Source organism: Aristolochia californica, unplaced genomic scaffold, assembly GCF_029961685.1.
Source record: "Aristolochia californica isolate CCGP_79_NKW_82.1479 unplaced genomic scaffold, dmAriCali1.0.hap1 SCAF_2, whole genome shotgun sequence".
Taxonomy (NCBI): domain Eukaryota; kingdom Viridiplantae; phylum Streptophyta; class Magnoliopsida; order Piperales; family Aristolochiaceae; genus Aristolochia; species Aristolochia californica.
The window spans coordinates 16,356,837-16,375,848 of NW_027181881.1; the positions used below are offsets into that span (position 1 = coordinate 16,356,837).

General features: G+C 37.7%; 1 protein-coding gene across 1 annotated transcript; it reads left to right on the forward strand.

The window, feature by feature from the left end:
• Positions 1 to 799: 799 nt before the first annotated feature.
• LOC137956998 (protein OXIDATIVE STRESS 3 LIKE 1-like) lies at positions 800 to 4,111 on the forward strand. The gene is made up of 2 exons (XM_068804691.1): positions 800 to 1,274; positions 3,329 to 4,111. Exons 1-2 carry the CDS (start codon positions 943 to 945, stop codon positions 3,756 to 3,758), a joined length of 762 nt encoding a protein of 253 aa, XP_068660792.1. The 5' UTR covers positions 800 to 942; the 3' UTR covers positions 3,759 to 4,111.
• The last annotated feature ends 14,901 nt before the right edge of the window (positions 4,112 to 19,012 follow it).

Consider the following 19,012-nt stretch of genomic DNA (forward strand, 5'->3'; position numbering starts at 1 on the left):
AAAATATATTAGTGGATCACATGGGTTGGTAAACTTGAATAAAGTAAGATTAAAAATTTATCGGTACTAAAATGAATTCAGTGTCCCTAAAATTGAATGCATATATCTTAGTTTAAATTTACCTCGATTTTAAAACTGAGATATGTGTGCACATTGAAGTGATTCTGAATTTGAAGGTATTGAATATGAAGTATATCTCACTTTCAAGACTGAGGTATTTTCGTAAATATTAAGTTTTCACTATTACATCGTTTAACGCTCGAGAGTTCGTATAATCCCTAATTTGTTTTGTGTAGAAATGATTTATCCGTTAGTATTATTACGCATTTATATTTCTTGAGGCCCAAGCTTGGGAGTCATACGTGTCACTGTCTCAATCGTTTCATTGAAAAGTTCGTCCACGTGGAAGATGTCAGTGGATCTTCTGTACGACAAACTAGAACGGGTAGTTCCGCTCGGGCAGTTATCGGCACTCCCTCTGCTGTCCATTACGCTTCTTAAACCTTTTCCTTGTAGACCGCGAGTTACGAAGAATACACGAGAAGACGTACACGTGCGTGTTCCTCGTTACTTATTATTCGTGAATGGGTCATTCTTCTTCCCAGTATTTTTCATGGCACCAGGTGTTGACAAGATCCCGCGGGCTACTGTCGTCTATGTAACGTTATTTTTCTATCTGCGCGAGCGGATGAGGATAAGGCTGTCCTTATTTATTTATTCTTTTCTAGTATATCGCCATTTTTATAGACTATATAAGTCAAATTTATTATCTTTCCTTCTCTGCAGAGAAAAAAGTCCCAGCCATGGCCGAATTTCTTTCCCTCCTGTTTCCTCTGACAGAAACCCTAGCCCAACCTTAATTTCCTCGCCCTTTTTCTTTATTTTAACCTCTTTTGATTTCTCCTCATTCGGATTTTCTTATTTTTGAGAGAAGGTAGCACGATGTCGATTGCTTTGGAAAGCAGCAGCAACGGGATAGAACGATCGGGATTCATCGGCGGGATCTCTTCCCGCATCTCCGTCTTCGAATCCCCAGAGTCTGGCCGCGAATTTCCTACAGCCGTGCAGAATGATCGCCGTTTTCCTGCACAGGCGGCGAATCAAAGGCCTACGGAGGAAGAAGCTTTGACTTCTTGCAGTTCCTCGATCGGAAAAAATAGCGACTTGTCTGGAAGGTCGCAATCTGATGATGGAGATGACGAAGCGGAGGTGCAGAGTTCGTATAAAGGTCCTCTGAGCACAATGGATGCGTTAGAAGATTCTCTTCCGGTTAGGTAACGACCTTTCCGAGATTTATTCGATATCTATCTCTCAATGAACTTCTTAATTATGTTTTTAATTGATTTTTTTGGTTAACATTGACGAACTTCGTTGATGAAGGGGTTAGCCTTAAGTTCTAGCAGGTTCATGTCCTGGAATAAAAATATTGGTTCTCAGTTACCTAATATTAAATTTATGATTTATTATTCAGTTAATCGCTTCAAAGATTAAGATTTCTTTGAGATTTTATTCTTCTTTCGGGCTTTTTTTAGAGCGGTTGCTTTTGTCGAATATTTTGATTCCAAATTGCAGTTGTTATTCAATTGGAATCACCCAACATATTGTCACATAAGCAACTAGAAATTACCTTTTCATAGTGCTGAAGAAAATAAAAAAAGTCATTAATTTATCATAGTTGTAGAAAACAAATAGGTTTGTGAAATTTGTTTAAACTTTTGAGCATTTGGAAGACTTTTACATTTTGTTCTACCGATTATTTTCTTAAAACTGGTTTATCTCTGGTAAATTTTGTAAGTTACCTTCCTTTTACACCAGGTCTCGGGGTAGTCTATGGTAAGTTTTGATTGAGATTCAAACCTTGAATGCATAGTAATTTGCACAATGAGACCCCACTAAAATCTAGTGTACTTCCACTGATATATTCCATATAGTTATCTTTATATTTTAAAGGGAATGAAGCTTAATTTTTTTTTGTCATGCCCTGGTTTGGAGAAGCTAAGCCTGTTGACTTGAAAGTTCTCAACCAAAGCGATCACCGGTATAGAGCAATTTTTTGAACTATATCATACACTTTCTTATCGTTAAAAATCATCACCCATAAAGACTTGGAGCATCGCATTCCTTCTGGAACTTTCTAACTAGAGATTCTCTGCTACTTCAAGTATATAAAGAATTAGATCATGTCAGATACCAATGTAATTATTTTTGTAGAGTAGACATTCACGTCACATTTTCCTTTTCCCTTTTTAATTGAACTTCATATCTTTGTTATCTGGATTTGCATACCTGCTGTCTGTGTGCTGATTGGTTTGTACAAAGTTTAACTTGTCTTGAATGGGAGAATGGGTGCAGACAAAATCTTTATTGGCTGATTGATATGTGCTGATATAATTACAAGTTCATTTACTTTCTCAGTGAGATGCAACTGGACTGTTTTTCGAAAATTAGACATTGATCTCATACTTAAGCATAAAGACTAAGATTATCACTTGGATATGCTCAAATGAGCTTCCACAAGAATATACACCTCACTTGAAATGAGTTTTTTGTTGCATAAATATATGCTTCAAATGATGTGTTCTGAAACATGTTTCCTTCTGTAAATTGTAACTAGAAAATAGTGAAACCTTGGTGCTCTTGGTGGGTTATATTTATAGCAGCATATTCTTTTCTGTGATGCTCTTAGTGTTACTTTAAAAAAAAAAAATGAAAAAGAGAGCTTGATTAGTGGGTTCTTTTTCTCATCTAGCAACATCATTCAGATGCTCCATACTTTAGGTTCTTAAATCTAAGTGCTTACTTTCGCTGTTGCTTCTTAATTTTTAGAAGCCATACCCAGTGCATCCATTTCTATCACTTAAATTTCTCTTGGGGGAAACTGGAGAAGCGGTGTGAGTTGCATCTAAATATAATTGCCCTCTTGCTGTAATGTGGATAAATTGTTACACATCTTGTTATGTTTTCAATCCCTAAAGAACAGATTGTAAGATATGCAGACCTGTTTCTACTTGGATGGGATACTAACGTGATATGTCATAGAAGCATAGCAATAAGTGCTGAGTTTGGGAGGCGTGAAACTAAATTTTGAAATACTTAATTCCAATAGCGTTCCATTGATGCTAGATTGTTGTGTTTAAGTGCACTAATTTACTTTTGTAAATGTCATGTTGCTTTTGTGGTGGAAGGAAAATATTGGATTGTGTCTTTCAGTTTTGTGCTCTTCTTACTGATCTTTTCAAAATAATAAAAAGATGGATGGATCTCAAATCCTCGTTTTGTACCTCTGTTATTTATTATCAAAATTTCTGACGTTTCTTCACACTTGCAGGCAAGGTATCTCTAGATTTTACTGTGGTAAATCAAAGTCTTTCACTACTCTGGCTGATGCCGCCTCTATAGCTGCCAAGGATCTGGCAAAACCAGAGAGCTTGTACAACCGAAAGCGCAAGAATCTGCTAGCTTTTAGTAATTTCTATGACAGGAATCAGCTCTCTCATCTGGGGCATTCCTGGGAGGGTATATCGAAGAGACCGGCCAATTCCAGCCGCAGCACATTAGCTCTTTCAATGGCTGTTAGCAGTTCAGAGAGTAATACGAGCGAGGAAAGTGAATTTTCTGGACTGCCACCTTTACACCCACAAGCCAAAGCTTCACTTAATATTTCATCGCGTCCCCGTCAGAGATCACTCTCTTCTAGATCGTTCTCTTTGACGGATCTGCACAATGCTAGTACGGGGTCAACAATAGCCCCGAGCTAAAAGCATCCAGCGGTTCCTTTTTTCGTTTTTTTTTTTTCTCAGAGGATATGGATGTGAAAAATTGGTGAGGGTGACTTGTATCTGCCTCTGTTTTATCTGCACCGCAAAGTAAGCAAGAAGGGCGAATCATACTCAGGTCTTTAGATGGGGGTAGAAGTGGAGTCGCCAAATACCATCTTGGTAGATTGGTAGTTCGATGTACTATATATATCTTGACAAAAGTATCGTACTGCAGTATCAGTCTTTTTGTCGTCTTCCGAACAATGTTTTTGCCATCGAATTGATATACATATATGTTATCTGCGTATACCAGAGATGCCTTGTCCTTTTTAGCCTACAAGAATTACATTTACAGGAATGGGATTTTGTACTTTGTCAGCTACTGGAGGACGAAGATGCTTAAAACTTTCTTGGTGCAGGAAGTTCATTTCTATGTAAACTCATTTTTTCCTATGTTATGTTGAATTTAACACTAACATTACATAGGGTCATATATATGACATGCTTTACAATATACAGTGAAGAATAAAAATTTGTTTTAAGTAATTGATTTCATGAAAATTAAGGGATGAGGTTGGCCCTCGTTCTAACCTGCCCCCTTAGGACGTATCCAACGGAGTTGAGGCAAGACTTGAATGTAAGTTCTTATGTTCTAGGTTATTAGATTTTAGGGTTTAATCGATTGTAGAGTTTAGTGGTAAGAGAGTATAGTTCGGTGGGGGGCAAGAACTCGAGAGCTGAGAGTGAGTTTCCCCTTTCGGTTGTAAGTAAGGTTACCTTTTCCCACTTTAATTTTTATTAATTAATTTTGATGAAATTGTAACAATGCCTCTTGGACACTTAAAGAAAAAACAAGTAAAGAATTAGTGGTTAAATTATATTATGTTTTTTTAATTCTCTCTATCAAGCAGGTAGTGTAAAGACACCAAACACTCCACGTTTGTAATATAAATGCTGAAATGTACCTACTACAATTGTTTTGATGAAGTTGTCTGCAAGTTGATTCTTCGAAGGAATGTAGTGCATAATAACCTAATAACTTTTGTCTTAAATTTTTCATGAATAAAATGACAATCAATCCTCAATGTGTTTGGTTATTTCATGAAACACTATATTTGTAGCAATCTAAATGGTAGTTTGATTGTCAGAATAAAGTTGCATGAGAGTCTCTATTGGAACACTAAGCTCTATAAGAAAGGATTGAAGCCAATCTCACGATCTATTTATGCCATATCCTGTATTTGGTCTCTACATTGGATCAAGTTATAAAACATTGTTTCTTATATTACAATGTTGAAGTTGAAGTTAAACTTCAAATTCAAGGCAATGATTTAAGTCAACTTGAACACTTCATTGGATGTTAGTATAGACGAGTTCAAGTGTACAAGAAAACGTATTCCAGTATTAGTACTCCATAATAAAAAATATGATGTAAACAAGAAAATGAGTAACTTTTTTATAATATATTTCAATAGAACATATACCTAAACAGATAATTAACCAAAATAAGCATGGTTACTACACTAATAAGTTATTTAATGTAGTATTAAAATATATTAATATACTAATTAATTATTATATATTATTATATTATAAAATAATATAATAATCATGTGTGACTATAATAAATTATAAAAAAAAGTAAAAAATAACATAGAGAATATAAAAATTAATTAATTAATTTTTTAACAACAAAAGATATATTTTAACATTAAAAATCACTAATTTAATCTAGTAATAAAATTAAATATAATATATTTTATTAATAGCACAATATTTTTTTTGTATTATTAATTAATAATGATCAAATGTTTACTTTAATAATATTTTAATTAAGAATATTAAATCACTAATTTAATATAGTAATTAAAAAATGAATATACTGAATAAATAAAAAAATATTTTATTAATAATAGAAGATTTTTTTAAAGTATTAATTAATAATATTTTTTTACAAAAATTAAAATAATTAGTTTAATTAATTATAAAAATGGGATAATTAAACCAAAATAATTGATCACATGCTTTCTTTAACAATATTTTAATTACTAGTCTTAAATTTATAATATAATATATTAATAAAATAATGAATATAATAAATAAATATATTATTTTATTTTATTAATAACCTAGGATAAATTAATAATATATATAGATAAAATTAAAAATTAAAAAACATGCTTGAAAATAAACTAAGTTACTAGTAATAGTCCACAATTTAAAACATAAAAGCAAACATTTATGCCTTGGAATACAACAATGAGTTCATGCCTTTAATATTAAAATCATCAACTTACTTGTTTAGAATATATGAACGAAAAAATTCATGTTCAAAAGCATTAAGATACAACCATCAATGATCATTCCACATGTGAGTCACTATGTCATCTCGAAATTGTGAAGCTCTTGTGGATTCTAATGCACGTTGCCTCTGAATGTTTGTTGATCGATTGTCTTCATCCATAAGACCATCGCTATCATCGCTATCTTCATCATCATTTACACCTGCTAATCGGACCTCATCACTTCCTCCACAAAGCTCATCACCCAAATCATCATCTTTCGATTCAAACATATCATTGTAATCCTTTCTATGTATATAATTATGTAATATGCAACAAGCTATTATAATTTTTATCTAGATTTTATAAGAAAACGGAAGAGCGTCTTTCAACTTTTGAAATTGAGCTTTTAAAGCATCAAATGTTCATTCAATAGTATTTCTCAAAGATGAGTGCCTTCGGTTGAATAACTCTTTATCATTTCTAGGAAGGTTGTCTCCAAATTCTTGCATATGATAACGAGTTCCTTGATATGGAACCAAAAATTCTGGCAGATTTGCATAACCAGCATCGACTATATAATATTTACCTATAGTAGAAAATATATTTCACCTAAAATAATTGTAGATAATAATAGATAAAAGGATATTGAATAAAAAATATTATTCACCTTCAGGTACAAAGAGTCTATCTTCGTGAGTCAATGTGTTCTTCAGTACACGGGAATCAACTGATGATCCCTACCATCCAGGAAGTACAAAAGTGAATTGCATGTCAAATGTATATGCTGCCATCACATTTTGTGAGAGATAACCCTTTCTGTTCCAGAACCTTTGTTGTTCTTCAAGTGGGATGTTCGCTTTGATATTAGTTTCATCAATAGCCCCAATACAATCCTAATTATACCATTTCAATTAATACAAAGTAACTCTGTATATTAGTTCAAAATTGTCCATAAGAGGGCAAGTGATGTTTGTTATGATATCTTGCATTGTAATTTAGATAGAATTTTTTATTATAATTATTGTATAATTTGGATTATGTAAATAGGGTATTTAGAGTAGGCATTGTATTGGGCTCATGGGGCAGTTTGTAATAACCCCTTAAACCTAAGCTTAAATAGATAATGAAGGGAGAGTAAGGCACGAGACCATTTTCTGGAAACTGTTCATCTTCTCCAGCACCGTCCTCTTTGCTGAGAGTTTGGAGAGTGCGACGGTCTCCATCTGGACTGTTCTGTCAGTCTCGTGAGGTGGTGGTGGTTTCGTCCACCGCTGTAAGAGCTAAGAGCTCTCGTTGTACCATCAGCTGCTGTTCGAAGAACGTCGTCTTCGCTCCCGAGAAACCAGAGCATGAACTTTGGCTGTCACTACTCTGTTGTTGTGCTTCACTATCAGGAATCCTTCTTGACAATGTTACCTTAAAATACGGATAAAACATTGGATTATTTAAAACCTTCAAGTGAGTGCGTTTTGATGACCATTTTATATAATCAGATTGAAGTCTGATAATAGAATTCAAGACCTTATTGAAATACCTACTTATGGTCTAGTTTAATCTATCAAACATCTCTGTTGTGACACCATACAATTGTTGTTGACCAACAATTAGGAAAAAATATGCAAGTTGTTCTTTCATTGAGATGGTCTTTGTGGTTGATAACAATCCTTTACTATTAAGTATCTTTGCCAATTTGTGAAACACAATTTGATTCATCCTGTAAACTTTTCAAAATTTAACAGGCGATTTCTCTAATGCCTTTTTCAAATAAAGCGGACCACCAATCCCACAAGAACTTGGTGGATGTCTATTGCAATGGCTAAGATAGTATCTTCCCAAGGCATACAAAATACATGTGAATGCTAACATACTTGCAATCCTTTCTTTGTCTGTCGTAATATCCATGGAAACCTATAGATACAATCACCACAAGAACAATGATGACTACAAAAATAATTCTTGTTTCTTCCTAAAATTCCATAAACACAAACATACCCATATATTCAATCATAACCTATTTTCAATCACACCTCTAAACAACCATATCCAATCACACATCCATTTTCATCCACATTCACAAATTCCTACCTTCAATCACACATCCTATCTTCAATCACAACCATAGACAACTATATCCATTCAATTGTCCACATCCATACTCATACACAATATTCATCCACACAATAAGAACCCAACAATCATGAAAACCCTAATCTTAACTATAATAACATTCATAATTTATCAATGATAAGTCTTACAATATCATTGTTGAATTTAGGACCCCATGAATAATACCTCGAGCAAGGGGAGATAAAAAGAAAAAAAAAAGAAATAGAGAAGAGCTCTTGGGTAGAGAGAGAAGAGAAGGAAAATAAAAGAGAGTAGAGAGAGAACACTTCACAGGAGAGAGAAGAAAAAATAAGAAACTTGCTTGATGAACTCCGAGTGACAATCACCTCTATTTATAGTTGACGTGGTGATAGAGTCCATGTATAAGTAATTTTAGGACTCCTAATTACATTTCAAGTAGAACTCTCCAAGATAAGCCTATCATGATAAGATTACATTATGTATTTAAGAGACTACTTTAACTCAACTTCTAACTCTTCTTTAATCACGTGAAGCCACATCATGATCTTATCTTAGTGGGTTCCATATGATCTTCCAGCTCATGTTGATAGAGATACTAGCTCATGGTATCTTTGTGGGTCCCACTTGATATTCAATCTTCTATTTAATTCTAGCACATGTTCTTTATCTCTTAGCTAGAGCCACTTTGTATGAGGAGTCTTGTTGACACCTCTCGAGCTCATGGTGGGTCTCACCAGCTTGTGTAGCCATGGTGGGTCCCACATTGTAACAGTCCCCCTCAAACTGTGGGTGAGAAAACATCGTAGATGCCCAACTTGCTGCAAAAGTTGGACAAAATTTTGTGACTGACTGGTTTGGTGAGAATGTCTGCAACCTGTCCGATAGTGAATTTTTCTTGTATGAAGTGGTAGTTTATTTCTATATTCTTTGTTTTCTCATGGAAGACTGGATTTGATGTGACGTGAATTGTAGCCTGATTATCGCAATATAGATTCATAGGAGCTTCTTTGTAAAAACCTAGTTCAGTTAGGAGATATCTAATGCATAGGAGTTCATTGACTGTGTGTGCCATAGCTTTGTACTCTGCTTCTGCACTAGACCTTGCAACTACATTCTGTTTCTTGCTCATCCATGTTACCAAGTTTCCTCCAACCATTGTACAATATCCCAAAGTAGATTTTCTGTCATCCGAGGATCCGGCCCAGTCTGCATATGAGAATCCTTCGATGTTGAAGTGTCCAAGATTTTTATAGAGGAGCCCTCTTCCTGGTGCTCCTTTTAGATATCGTACTATTCGTTCTAGTGCTTGCTTATGACTGAGTAGTGGTTTGTGCATATATTGACTTACCACACTGACTGCATATGAAATATTTGGCCTCATTAAGCAGAGATAAATAAGTCTTCCCACCAATCTTTGATATTTTACAACATGTACTTCTTCTCCAGTACCTGCACATAATTTTGCATTCGAGTCCATAGGAGTTTCTGCTAGTCTACATCCCAACATTCCGGTCTCCACTAGTAGGTCAAGGACATACTTCCTTTGAGATAATATAATTCCATGCCTGGATTGTAGTACTTCAATACCCAAAAAAAATTTGAGCACTCCAAGATCCTTTGTCTCGAATTCAGTACATATCCTTTCTTTTGTCTTTTGGATGCCCTCAGGATCACTGCCAGTTATGATAATGTCATCAACATATACTGCTAGAATTACCTTGCCCTTCATTGTGTCTTTAATAAAGACAAAGTGATCTCTAGGCATCTGTGAAATCTGGCCCATATGAGTGTTTGGCTAAAATTTTCAAACTGTACATGATGAGTCTATTTGAGACCATAAATAGATTTTTTTAGTCGACATACGGACTCCCCCTCAACCACATACCCAGGTGGTTGCTGCATATAAATCTCCTCCTTTATATCTTGTTTCAGAAAAGTATTTTTTATATCAAGTTGATAGACCTGCCAGCAAGAGTTAGCTGCCAGAGATAATAACAAACATATCGAATTTAATTTAGCCACTAGAGAGAAGGGTTCTTCATAATTAATGCCATAACATGGATCGAGTCAACTCGTTTCGGGTCAACTTGGGTTTGGGTCAACCTGACTGGCCCCTTAATTTCTGCATCGGTATGCATTCCCAAGATTTTGGCGTGACTCAGTAAATTTTTTTTTTGGCTGGATTATTATTTTTTGAAGAATTGAAAAATTATTCTTTGGTCAACATATTATTTGGTCTAGATATGTGCATTGGACTATTTCATGGGTTATTTTACAAGAATTATTTTGGGTCGTATTAAGTGGGCTCCAACCAAACCCATTTAAGCTGCTGCTATTGTGTCTCTTTTGATGAGACAATATTATTGAAGAAGAGGTAGCCTCATACCATTATTTATTGTCAACCCCGTCAAAAATATCAAATTTTTTTTGGTTGGGAGTCCGTGACGGAGGAACTTAATGTTATATTTATTGTCAACCCTGTAAAAAATATCAATTTTTTTTTGGTTGGGAGTCCTTGACGGAGGAACTTCATCCCCGTAAAAAATATCAAATTTATTTGGGGTTGGGAGTCCATGATGGAGGAATTTCATCCCCATAAAAAATATTGAATTTTTGTGGTTGGGAGTCCATGACGGAAGAACTTCATCCCCATAAAAAGTATCACATTTTTGTGGTTGGAAGTCCATGACGGAGGAACGTATTGTTATATTTGTTGGAAGATAGGGCCCAAGCCCACACGATCAAGGAAGACCCACATATCCAAGTGTATTAGAAGATGGGCCCAAGCCCATAAGACCAAGGAAGACCCATGAAACCAAGAGATATAGAAGATGGGCTCAAGGCCCACATACAAGATGGAAGGATGGTAAATAAAGGGTCATCTCATAGAGATGACATTGATTAATTAAGTTAAAGTTCCAGGGTTAAAATGTTATGGATTCAATAGCACACCGAGTCACTCAGAGGAGGAGACAATGACTCACCAAGTCATCTAATTTAACTTTCATTCTTTATGTTGTGTTTAGTTAAATTTTCATTGATTATGTAATAAGCTTTGATGTAGGGGTATAGTTGGGATTGATAGCCCTAAACTATCATGACGTGAAATACCCTATTTAAGGGTTAAAGAAAGAAAAATAAAGCAAGTCTGAAATTAGGGTAATTTAGAGTAGAGAGATCCCTTGTCGAGTTCCTATCTTTGGGTCCTTGATGTGCATTGTCTTGGAGTTACAGTGGTGGAGATTTGGTGTGATCGAGAGAGAAGAGAGGAGAGTTAATCTCTCCTTTCCGAACAAGAAGAGGAACCCTACCTTTTTCATGGAAATCAGAAAGAGGGAAAGGGTTATGTGGAGTCTTGTTGCAAGAAGGAGACCTTCAGTTGTTGGACTGGTGTTTTGTCAAAGAGGTAATCCTACACTCCTTTCCGAGTAGAGAAAGGTTATAATTTTATTCCTTTACGTGCATGATCAGTATTGGTATATCAGGGAAACCCTGTATCTTGATGTGAATCCTAAAAGGGGGGTTTTATGGATGGGCTATCTAACAGTCCATTGATCCCTTGGTTATACCTATAATTGAGGAAAGGAAAATCCTTTTCAAGTATAACGAAGAAGAGAGAGGAAAAGGGAGTTCTTTTCACAGTTACATGATCTAGAACCCTCAAATAGTGCTGGATTCATCAGTACCTCACTGAGTTACTAGATCCATGGCTAGGGACCATAACATAAAACCCTAAACCCTAAGTTCAAGGGTATTATTATAATACAGTAGTTTCATAAATCTATAAGTAGAACATCAAGGGGAAGGTTAGGAATAATCAATTCTATAACCTCTTCTCCTCCAATTTTCTCTCAATGGTGTCTCTCCCTTTTTCTCCATGACTTAAATCCATGGAGTCCTGAAAATCAACATGGTATCAGAGCTTTGATTTTCAGGATTCCGACTATGGTTTTTCAGGTTCATTCTCCTTTGTTTTTTCCATAGTTGCTGGATATTTATTTAGTTGCTCGTGTTTATTTTTAGTACCTACAACCCTTAGCGGTATTTTTTTCCAGATTGCCATCCATTCTCATAATTGTTTTCCGATTATCTAGTGAATCCAGTCCGAGTGAACTCGGCTGGACAACAAACATCTCTTCTTTCAACCTTGTTTACATCCCCAAAAATTCTCAGCATGTCTGGAACGGTCATCACATCAAAGCAAGGCTGGCCCATGGCACCTTGACGTCCGCATGAGCGCTTTTGAGTCCAGTCCTTCCATCGCCATAGTTGGGGTGATCGACGCCTTTGGTCGCCATCTTAGAGACTGGTGAAGAGAGAAACATGCACAGACAGAGAGGAAGAATTCTTGCTGACGCTTGTATCTTGTTGCTCTGTCGGTAGCCTCTGCTGCAACTGGAAGTATTTTTTTATTGCGCCGGAGAAGAGAAGTTCTCATGGTGAGGAAGTCTCACTAGTCACCATGACGATATGTCTCTACACTCTTTGGTTTTCCGCTCTATTCGGAATCGGAGAAGACGACTCTGCTATGAGACTGTCGAGTCCAGTTTCTGCTCCATGAGGAAGATGACTCGCTGTTCAGCGCCGTGAGGAAGATGAAGGCATTCTGAGAGTCCTTCGGTGTCGTGAAAAAAAAAAGAGAGAGTTTTGCTTGGTTGTCACGGGATGACTCTGCTGTACCAAGTCCTTTGGCGCCGTGGGGAAGAAGGAAACGTTTTCCGGATTCTTACTATTGCCGATGATATTGGGAAAGATTCCAGAAACTGGGATTTTTTTTTTCAAGAGCCGATCTGTTCGGCGCCGCATGAAGAAGAAGACACTGTTTAAAAATTAAATGTTTCCTAACTTAGGAAACTGGTTTAATTGAGTGCTAGCCCAACCCGAGTTCACCCAACGACGGTTTTGGTGACCTGAGGATGCTCCTGTTCTGCCGAGTGAACTCGGACAGTGTCAACTTGGGGTCGGGTCAATCTGACTCGGGCCACTTATTTTATGCCTCGATATACATGTCTGGACCAAAGCTTATACATATTTTTTCCGTGACTCGGATATATTGATCTATTATTTGACTCGGTGCGACTCAGTAAATTTTTTCTCTGGTTGGATTATTATTTTTGAAGAATTGACAGATTATTTGGGTTCTTTTAGAAAGTTTATTATTTTGGTTCGTATTAAATTGGCCCAAGCCCATTACAACTGCTGCTATTGTGTCTCTTTTGATGAGACATTATTATTGAAGGAGAGGTGACTACCCATAAGGACATCTATGTTTTTTCACCGTGATGGAAGAGTTTAATACTAGCTCTATGTTATACCCCCATGAATTGGCAATTATTATTCCTACCACTTAAGAGTCGTTGTCCTGTGGAGGGACACGGTGATGGAGGAGTTTTTTTATTATTACACTTCCAAGCAATGTATAAATCCACTACCTATAGAAGATAGAAGTGTGCTGAACATCCCGCATATAGACCCACTAACCTATAGAAGATAGGAGTTAATTGACTGGATTAAAAAGCAATGTCATACGACTTGAAGTGATTTTACTCTCATTTTTATTATGCCTACTGGACCTCATGAACGAGAGCACCAACGTGAGGGGGAGTGTTGGGAGATATGCCACATTATACAAAAAAAAATTCTATATATCATTTGCAGCAAGCAGGAAGTTCATGTTGTTCTCTCATCCCCAACTTTAGGGGGAGTGTAAGAAGATAGGGCCCAAGCCCACACGACCAAGGAAGACCCACATATCCATGTGTATTAGAAGATGGGCCCAAGCCCATAAGATCAAGGAAGACCCATACAACCAAGAGATATAGAAGATGGGCTCAAGGCCCACAGATCAAAGAGAATGCCCATAGGCCCACATACAAGATGGAAGGATGGTAAATAAAGGGTCATCTCATAGAGATGACATTGATGTAATTAAGTTAAAGTTTCAGGGTTAAAACCCTAAACCCTAAACCCTATGTTCAAGGGTATTATTGTAATACAGTAGTTTCATAAATCTATGAGTAGAGCATCAGAGGGAGGGTTAGGAATCAAGTCCATAACCTCTTCTCCTCCAGTTTTCTCTCAATGGTGTCTCTCCCTTTTCTCCATGACCTAAATCTATGGAGTCCTGAAAATCAACAATATTTATCTTACTTTCCCCCATTAATATCATATATTAGTCTACCATGTGAGAGTCGTTGTCCTGTGGAGGGACACAGTGGTGGAGGTGGATACTTCAGAGCAATCTCTTAGCAGCTAGAAGTGATTTACTCTCATTGATATTATACCAGCTGGGTCTCATGAACGAGAGCACTAGTGTGAGGGGGAGTGTTGGAAGATGAAGGCATATTATACAAGAAATATTTTATACATCATTTGCTCATCCCCAGTTTTAGGGGGAGGGTAAAGAAGAATCAATTCCATAACCCTTCTTCCTCCACTTTCTCTCAATGGGTTTCTTTCCCTTTTTCTCCATGAGCTAAATTCATGGAGTTCTGAAAATCAAAATCACCCAAGCAAGCACAAGTTAAGGAATTAAGAAGCACAAGCAGAAATGAGTTAGAAGACTTGAAGATCAAGTGGGACCCACAAATATCTCACGATTTGACAACCTTATCAAAATGAGCTGGAAGATCATGAGGGACACACAAGGACAAGGCCATGAGCTGGCCTCCTACCTTATTCACGTGAATGAAGAAAGAGTTCCAGTTCAACTCATATTAGTCTTCTAGTAGATTGGTTTGAATAGGCTTATCTTAGAGAGTTAAGAGTTGGAATGTAATTAGGATTGAAAGGATAATTGTATAAGGAATCTACCTCTTCCTCTACTATAAATAATAGTGTTGTAATTCGGAATTAATCAAGTTACACATATCTTTCTTGGGTTAATCTCTCTTTCTCTCTCTCTCTCTCTCTTTGCTTGGCTCCACCTCTCTTTTCTCTTTTATTTTTTCTTCTCTCTACCCGAGAGCTCTTCTTCCCTTTTCTTCTTTTTTTTCTCTCTTCTTTATCTTGCTCGGAATTATGGAAAAGGGATCCTAAATTCAACATGGTATCAGAGCATTAAATTTAGGATCCCTCGTCAAAGGAATGCTCTAAAGAAGTGATGATCAACATCACTCAAAGAAGGCTCTTTTGTGAAGGAAGAACACAAGCCGAGAGATAAGTGTTCATTTTTTTTTCTTCTCCATGTTACTGGTTTTAGAATTTTAGAAGGTGATTTAAGGATGAGTATGTGAATGCTTTCATCTTATTATATAATGGATATGCATGCCTCTCTACCTAGAAGAAGCTATCAAAACAGTTTTGTCGGTTTGGAAATTCTGTTAACCGAGACCAGTTCATGATCAGATTGTTGGAATTTATTTTTCGTGGGAACAAGAGTCCCATGATATAGAATATTTTTATTGAGTCTCTTATGAGTGGTATTAGAAAAAAAAATCAGAATGATAATTTAGCATCAATGCTAAAATTCCCCATACATTGAGTTGTTTGAAGAGCACTACTTGGTGTTATTATTAGAATTTTTTTTGAAGAAGGATCATGACTGAAGAGAATAGGAATATCAAAAGTGATGTACTGAGAATTACCACCATACCCTTAGGTGGGGTATCAAAGTTTATGAGTTGGTCCACATCGGTTCAGAGGTTCCTTATAACAAAAGACCTATTTGGTCACCTCACCACCCGAGGACCACCTATTGATGAAGATGATATTTTTTATAAAAAATGGTTGAAAAATGATACTTTGGTGATTAGTTGGCTAATCAATAGCATGTAAGAACATGTTATGGTCCCGGGTCATGGATCGAGTAACACGACGTACTGATACTAAGTTGCTGGACTCGCTAAGGAGGTTAAAGAACCCTTCTTTGACTAATCTTCCACACATGATCACTCTCCCTTTTTATGAATCCACTCTAGTGATAAAGTTATAGCTAGAATACAAATAATTCACATGGAGAAGAAACTAAAGAGATACCTTTTGGTTGCTCACAGAAATCAGGGTTTCAACCCTGATTTTTGATTGCTGCACGTGCTGTAATGCTCAACATGGCTTGTAGAAGCCTTGGCCCATGTGAATGGATTAATTCTTCTCTCCTTCCTTTCTAGCTCCAAGCTAGGTGCAGCACCCCTTCTTCACATGAAGAAGAAGAAAGCTCCCTACTTTTCTGCTCGTCAAGAGGGTTAGAAACCCTTGATTGTTGTTGATGCTGATGAGGAGGGAAGACCCTCTCTTTGAGCTCGAAAAAGGGGTAGGAAGCTCCTCTTCCAACTATGGATGATGAAGGATGAAGATGGACGAATATGGATGAGGATGGAGGGTGAAGGATAGGTTGGATTTTTGGAGTAAACCCTAAACTTGAGATCAAGAGGTGATCTTAGCCTGTTTACACTAGGTTATTCTAAAATCTCAAAGCTTACCTATTTCATTCATTCTTTCCTTTAAATAGATCACGTCATGAAGTTTTAGGGTTAGGGTTACAATAATTCCCATAATGCCTCTACATATAAAAGTAATTAGAAATAACTCCTACTTAAAACAATATAAGAAATAAATCCTACTCAAAGTAATATAAGAAATAAATCCTATTGAGTGAGTTGTTGTTGCCTCCTTCGTTGTGTGACTTGGTGTGCTATTGACTCTACAATATCTGCCTCCCCTTGGAGAAAGAGCTTGTCCTCAAGCTCAAAAGATGGGTAGACTTGTTTGAAGATGTCCACACGTTCCCATGTTGCAGCATCGGGGTCAGTGTCCGTCCACTGAACGAGAATCTCCCAATGGTCATTGGTCAGCCGAGCGTGTAACACTGCAGCAGGGGTAAGAATAACCTCGCCATTATCAATCGGTGGTAGGAATGGAGTGGATGTAGGTTGCACCCTGGAATGTGGCTTCAAAAGAGAGACATGAAACACATCATGAAGTTTGGCCGTGTTCGATAATTTGACCTGATAGGCGACTGGTCCCAAGCGTCGAAGAATGGGAAACGACCCAAAAAATCTGGGAGAGAGCTTATGTCATGGAGGCCCCGCAAGAGACTGTTGACGGTAGGGCTGGAGCCGTAGCCACACATAATCCCCAACCTCAAAAGAGACCTCACCGTGGCCTTTGTTGTAGACATCCTTCATCCGAACTTGGGGCGCGTCGTAGCCGTTATGTGATATTGTGTAGCAGCAGATCCCGGTCCATGAGTGCCTGATCAATCGTGTCCACGCGGGTGGACCCTGGGTTGTACGAGAGAAGGCGAGGTGGATCCCGACCATATATAATACGGAAAGGAGTGGATTGCAAGGCAAAGTGGAACGAAGTGTTGTAATAGTATTCGGCCCACAGAAGCCTTAGAACCCATTGTCGCGGACAATCAACCACCAAGCACCGTAGATACATCTTGATGGTGCGGTTCACCACCTTTGTCTGCAGATGATAGGCAGAGGTGAACTTCAATTTAGTCCCACTCTAGCAAAAAAATTTCCGCCAAAAGGTGCTAGTGAAAATTGCATCTCCGTCACTCACAATGGATTCCGGTAAGCAGACTATCTGCTCCAGGAAAGTTTGAGCAATCTATGTTGCTGTATAAGGATGAGCCAGCGGTATAAAATGTCCTTACTTGGAGAATCTGTCAACCACCACAAAAAGTACGGATTTGCCAGAGGACAGGGGTAGACCTTCTACAAAATCCATCGAAATGTTGGCCCAAACCTGCGTAGGAAGGGCCAGAGGCTGGAGAAGACCGGCTGGACTCAAGTGCTCGGTTTTGTTGCACTGGTAGACTGGACAGTCGCCCACATAAGTCGCAATAGAGGGCTTCATGGTTTGTCAGTAAAAATCAGCTTGAATTCTGTGAAAGGTCTTCTGTATCCCCTCATGTGTACTATCATGGTAGGCCGAGAGAATAGCTGGAATCAACTCGGACTCAGGTGGAAGGAAAAGCCGATGCTTGTGAGAAATAAGTGAATCCTGGATGGACCACTTGAAATTCATTGTCCCTTCCGAAATCTTCTGATGCAGTTCCTGCAGTGCAGGGTCAGTGGCATGTGCATCTCTCACCAAGTCCAGGATGAGAAATCTCGGCTGGCTAATCGAATATACCGATTGCTGATCCTCAAAACACCGTGACAAGGCGTCTGTCGCCTTATTCAATCTTCCTGCATGATATTCCACTGAGAAGTCAAACCCCAACAACTTACTGATCCAGTGCTGCTGTGGCGACGTAGTCAAACACTGTTCTAGTAGGAATTTAAGGCTCTAGTGATCCGTGCGTATGAGAAAAGCCCAGTCCCAGAGATAAAGCCTCCATTGTTGGACCGCCTTGGCCAACCCAATCAATTCGCACTCATAGACTGCCAGCTTTTGATGGCAGACTGCCAATTGTCTGCTAAAATATGCAATAGGATGACCCAGCTGCTGTAAAACGGCCCCAATGCCCATGCCCGAAGTGTTGCACTCTTCCACCAACAATTCGTCAAAGTTGGGAAGTTGTAATACTGGTGTGGATGCGAGGGCAGATTTTAGTACCGAAAATGACTTGGTGGCCTCCTCATTCCAAATAAAGGAATTTTTCTTGAGCAAACTGGTCAATGGTGCTGCCACCGGCCCATAGTTCTGAATAAATTTGCGGTAGTAGCCCACAAGACCCAAAAAACCCCGTAATGTAGAATAAGACTGTGGCTTCGGCCACTCATGAATAACTCGGATCTTCTCGGGATCCACCGTAACCCCCTCATGTGAGATAATGTGTCCCAGATAAGCCACATGTGAAGCCGTAAAAGAACACTTGGAATATTTTAAATAGAGTTGATGTGCTCGTAACAAGTCAAAAAAAATCCTCAAGTGTGCCAAGTGCTCCTCAACCGACTTGCTATATATAAGAATATCATCGAAAAA

Excerpts from the sequence above, each read along its gene's own strand:
- LOC137956998 (XM_068804691.1), top strand. The coding sequence starts at position 943 with ATGTCGATTGCTTTGGAAAGCAGCAGCAACGGGATAGAACGATCGGGA. Across the intron at positions 1,275-3,328 it reads GAAGATTCTCTTCCGGTTAG|GCAAGGTATCTCTAGATTTT; the intron begins GTAACGACCTTT and ends TCACACTTGCAG.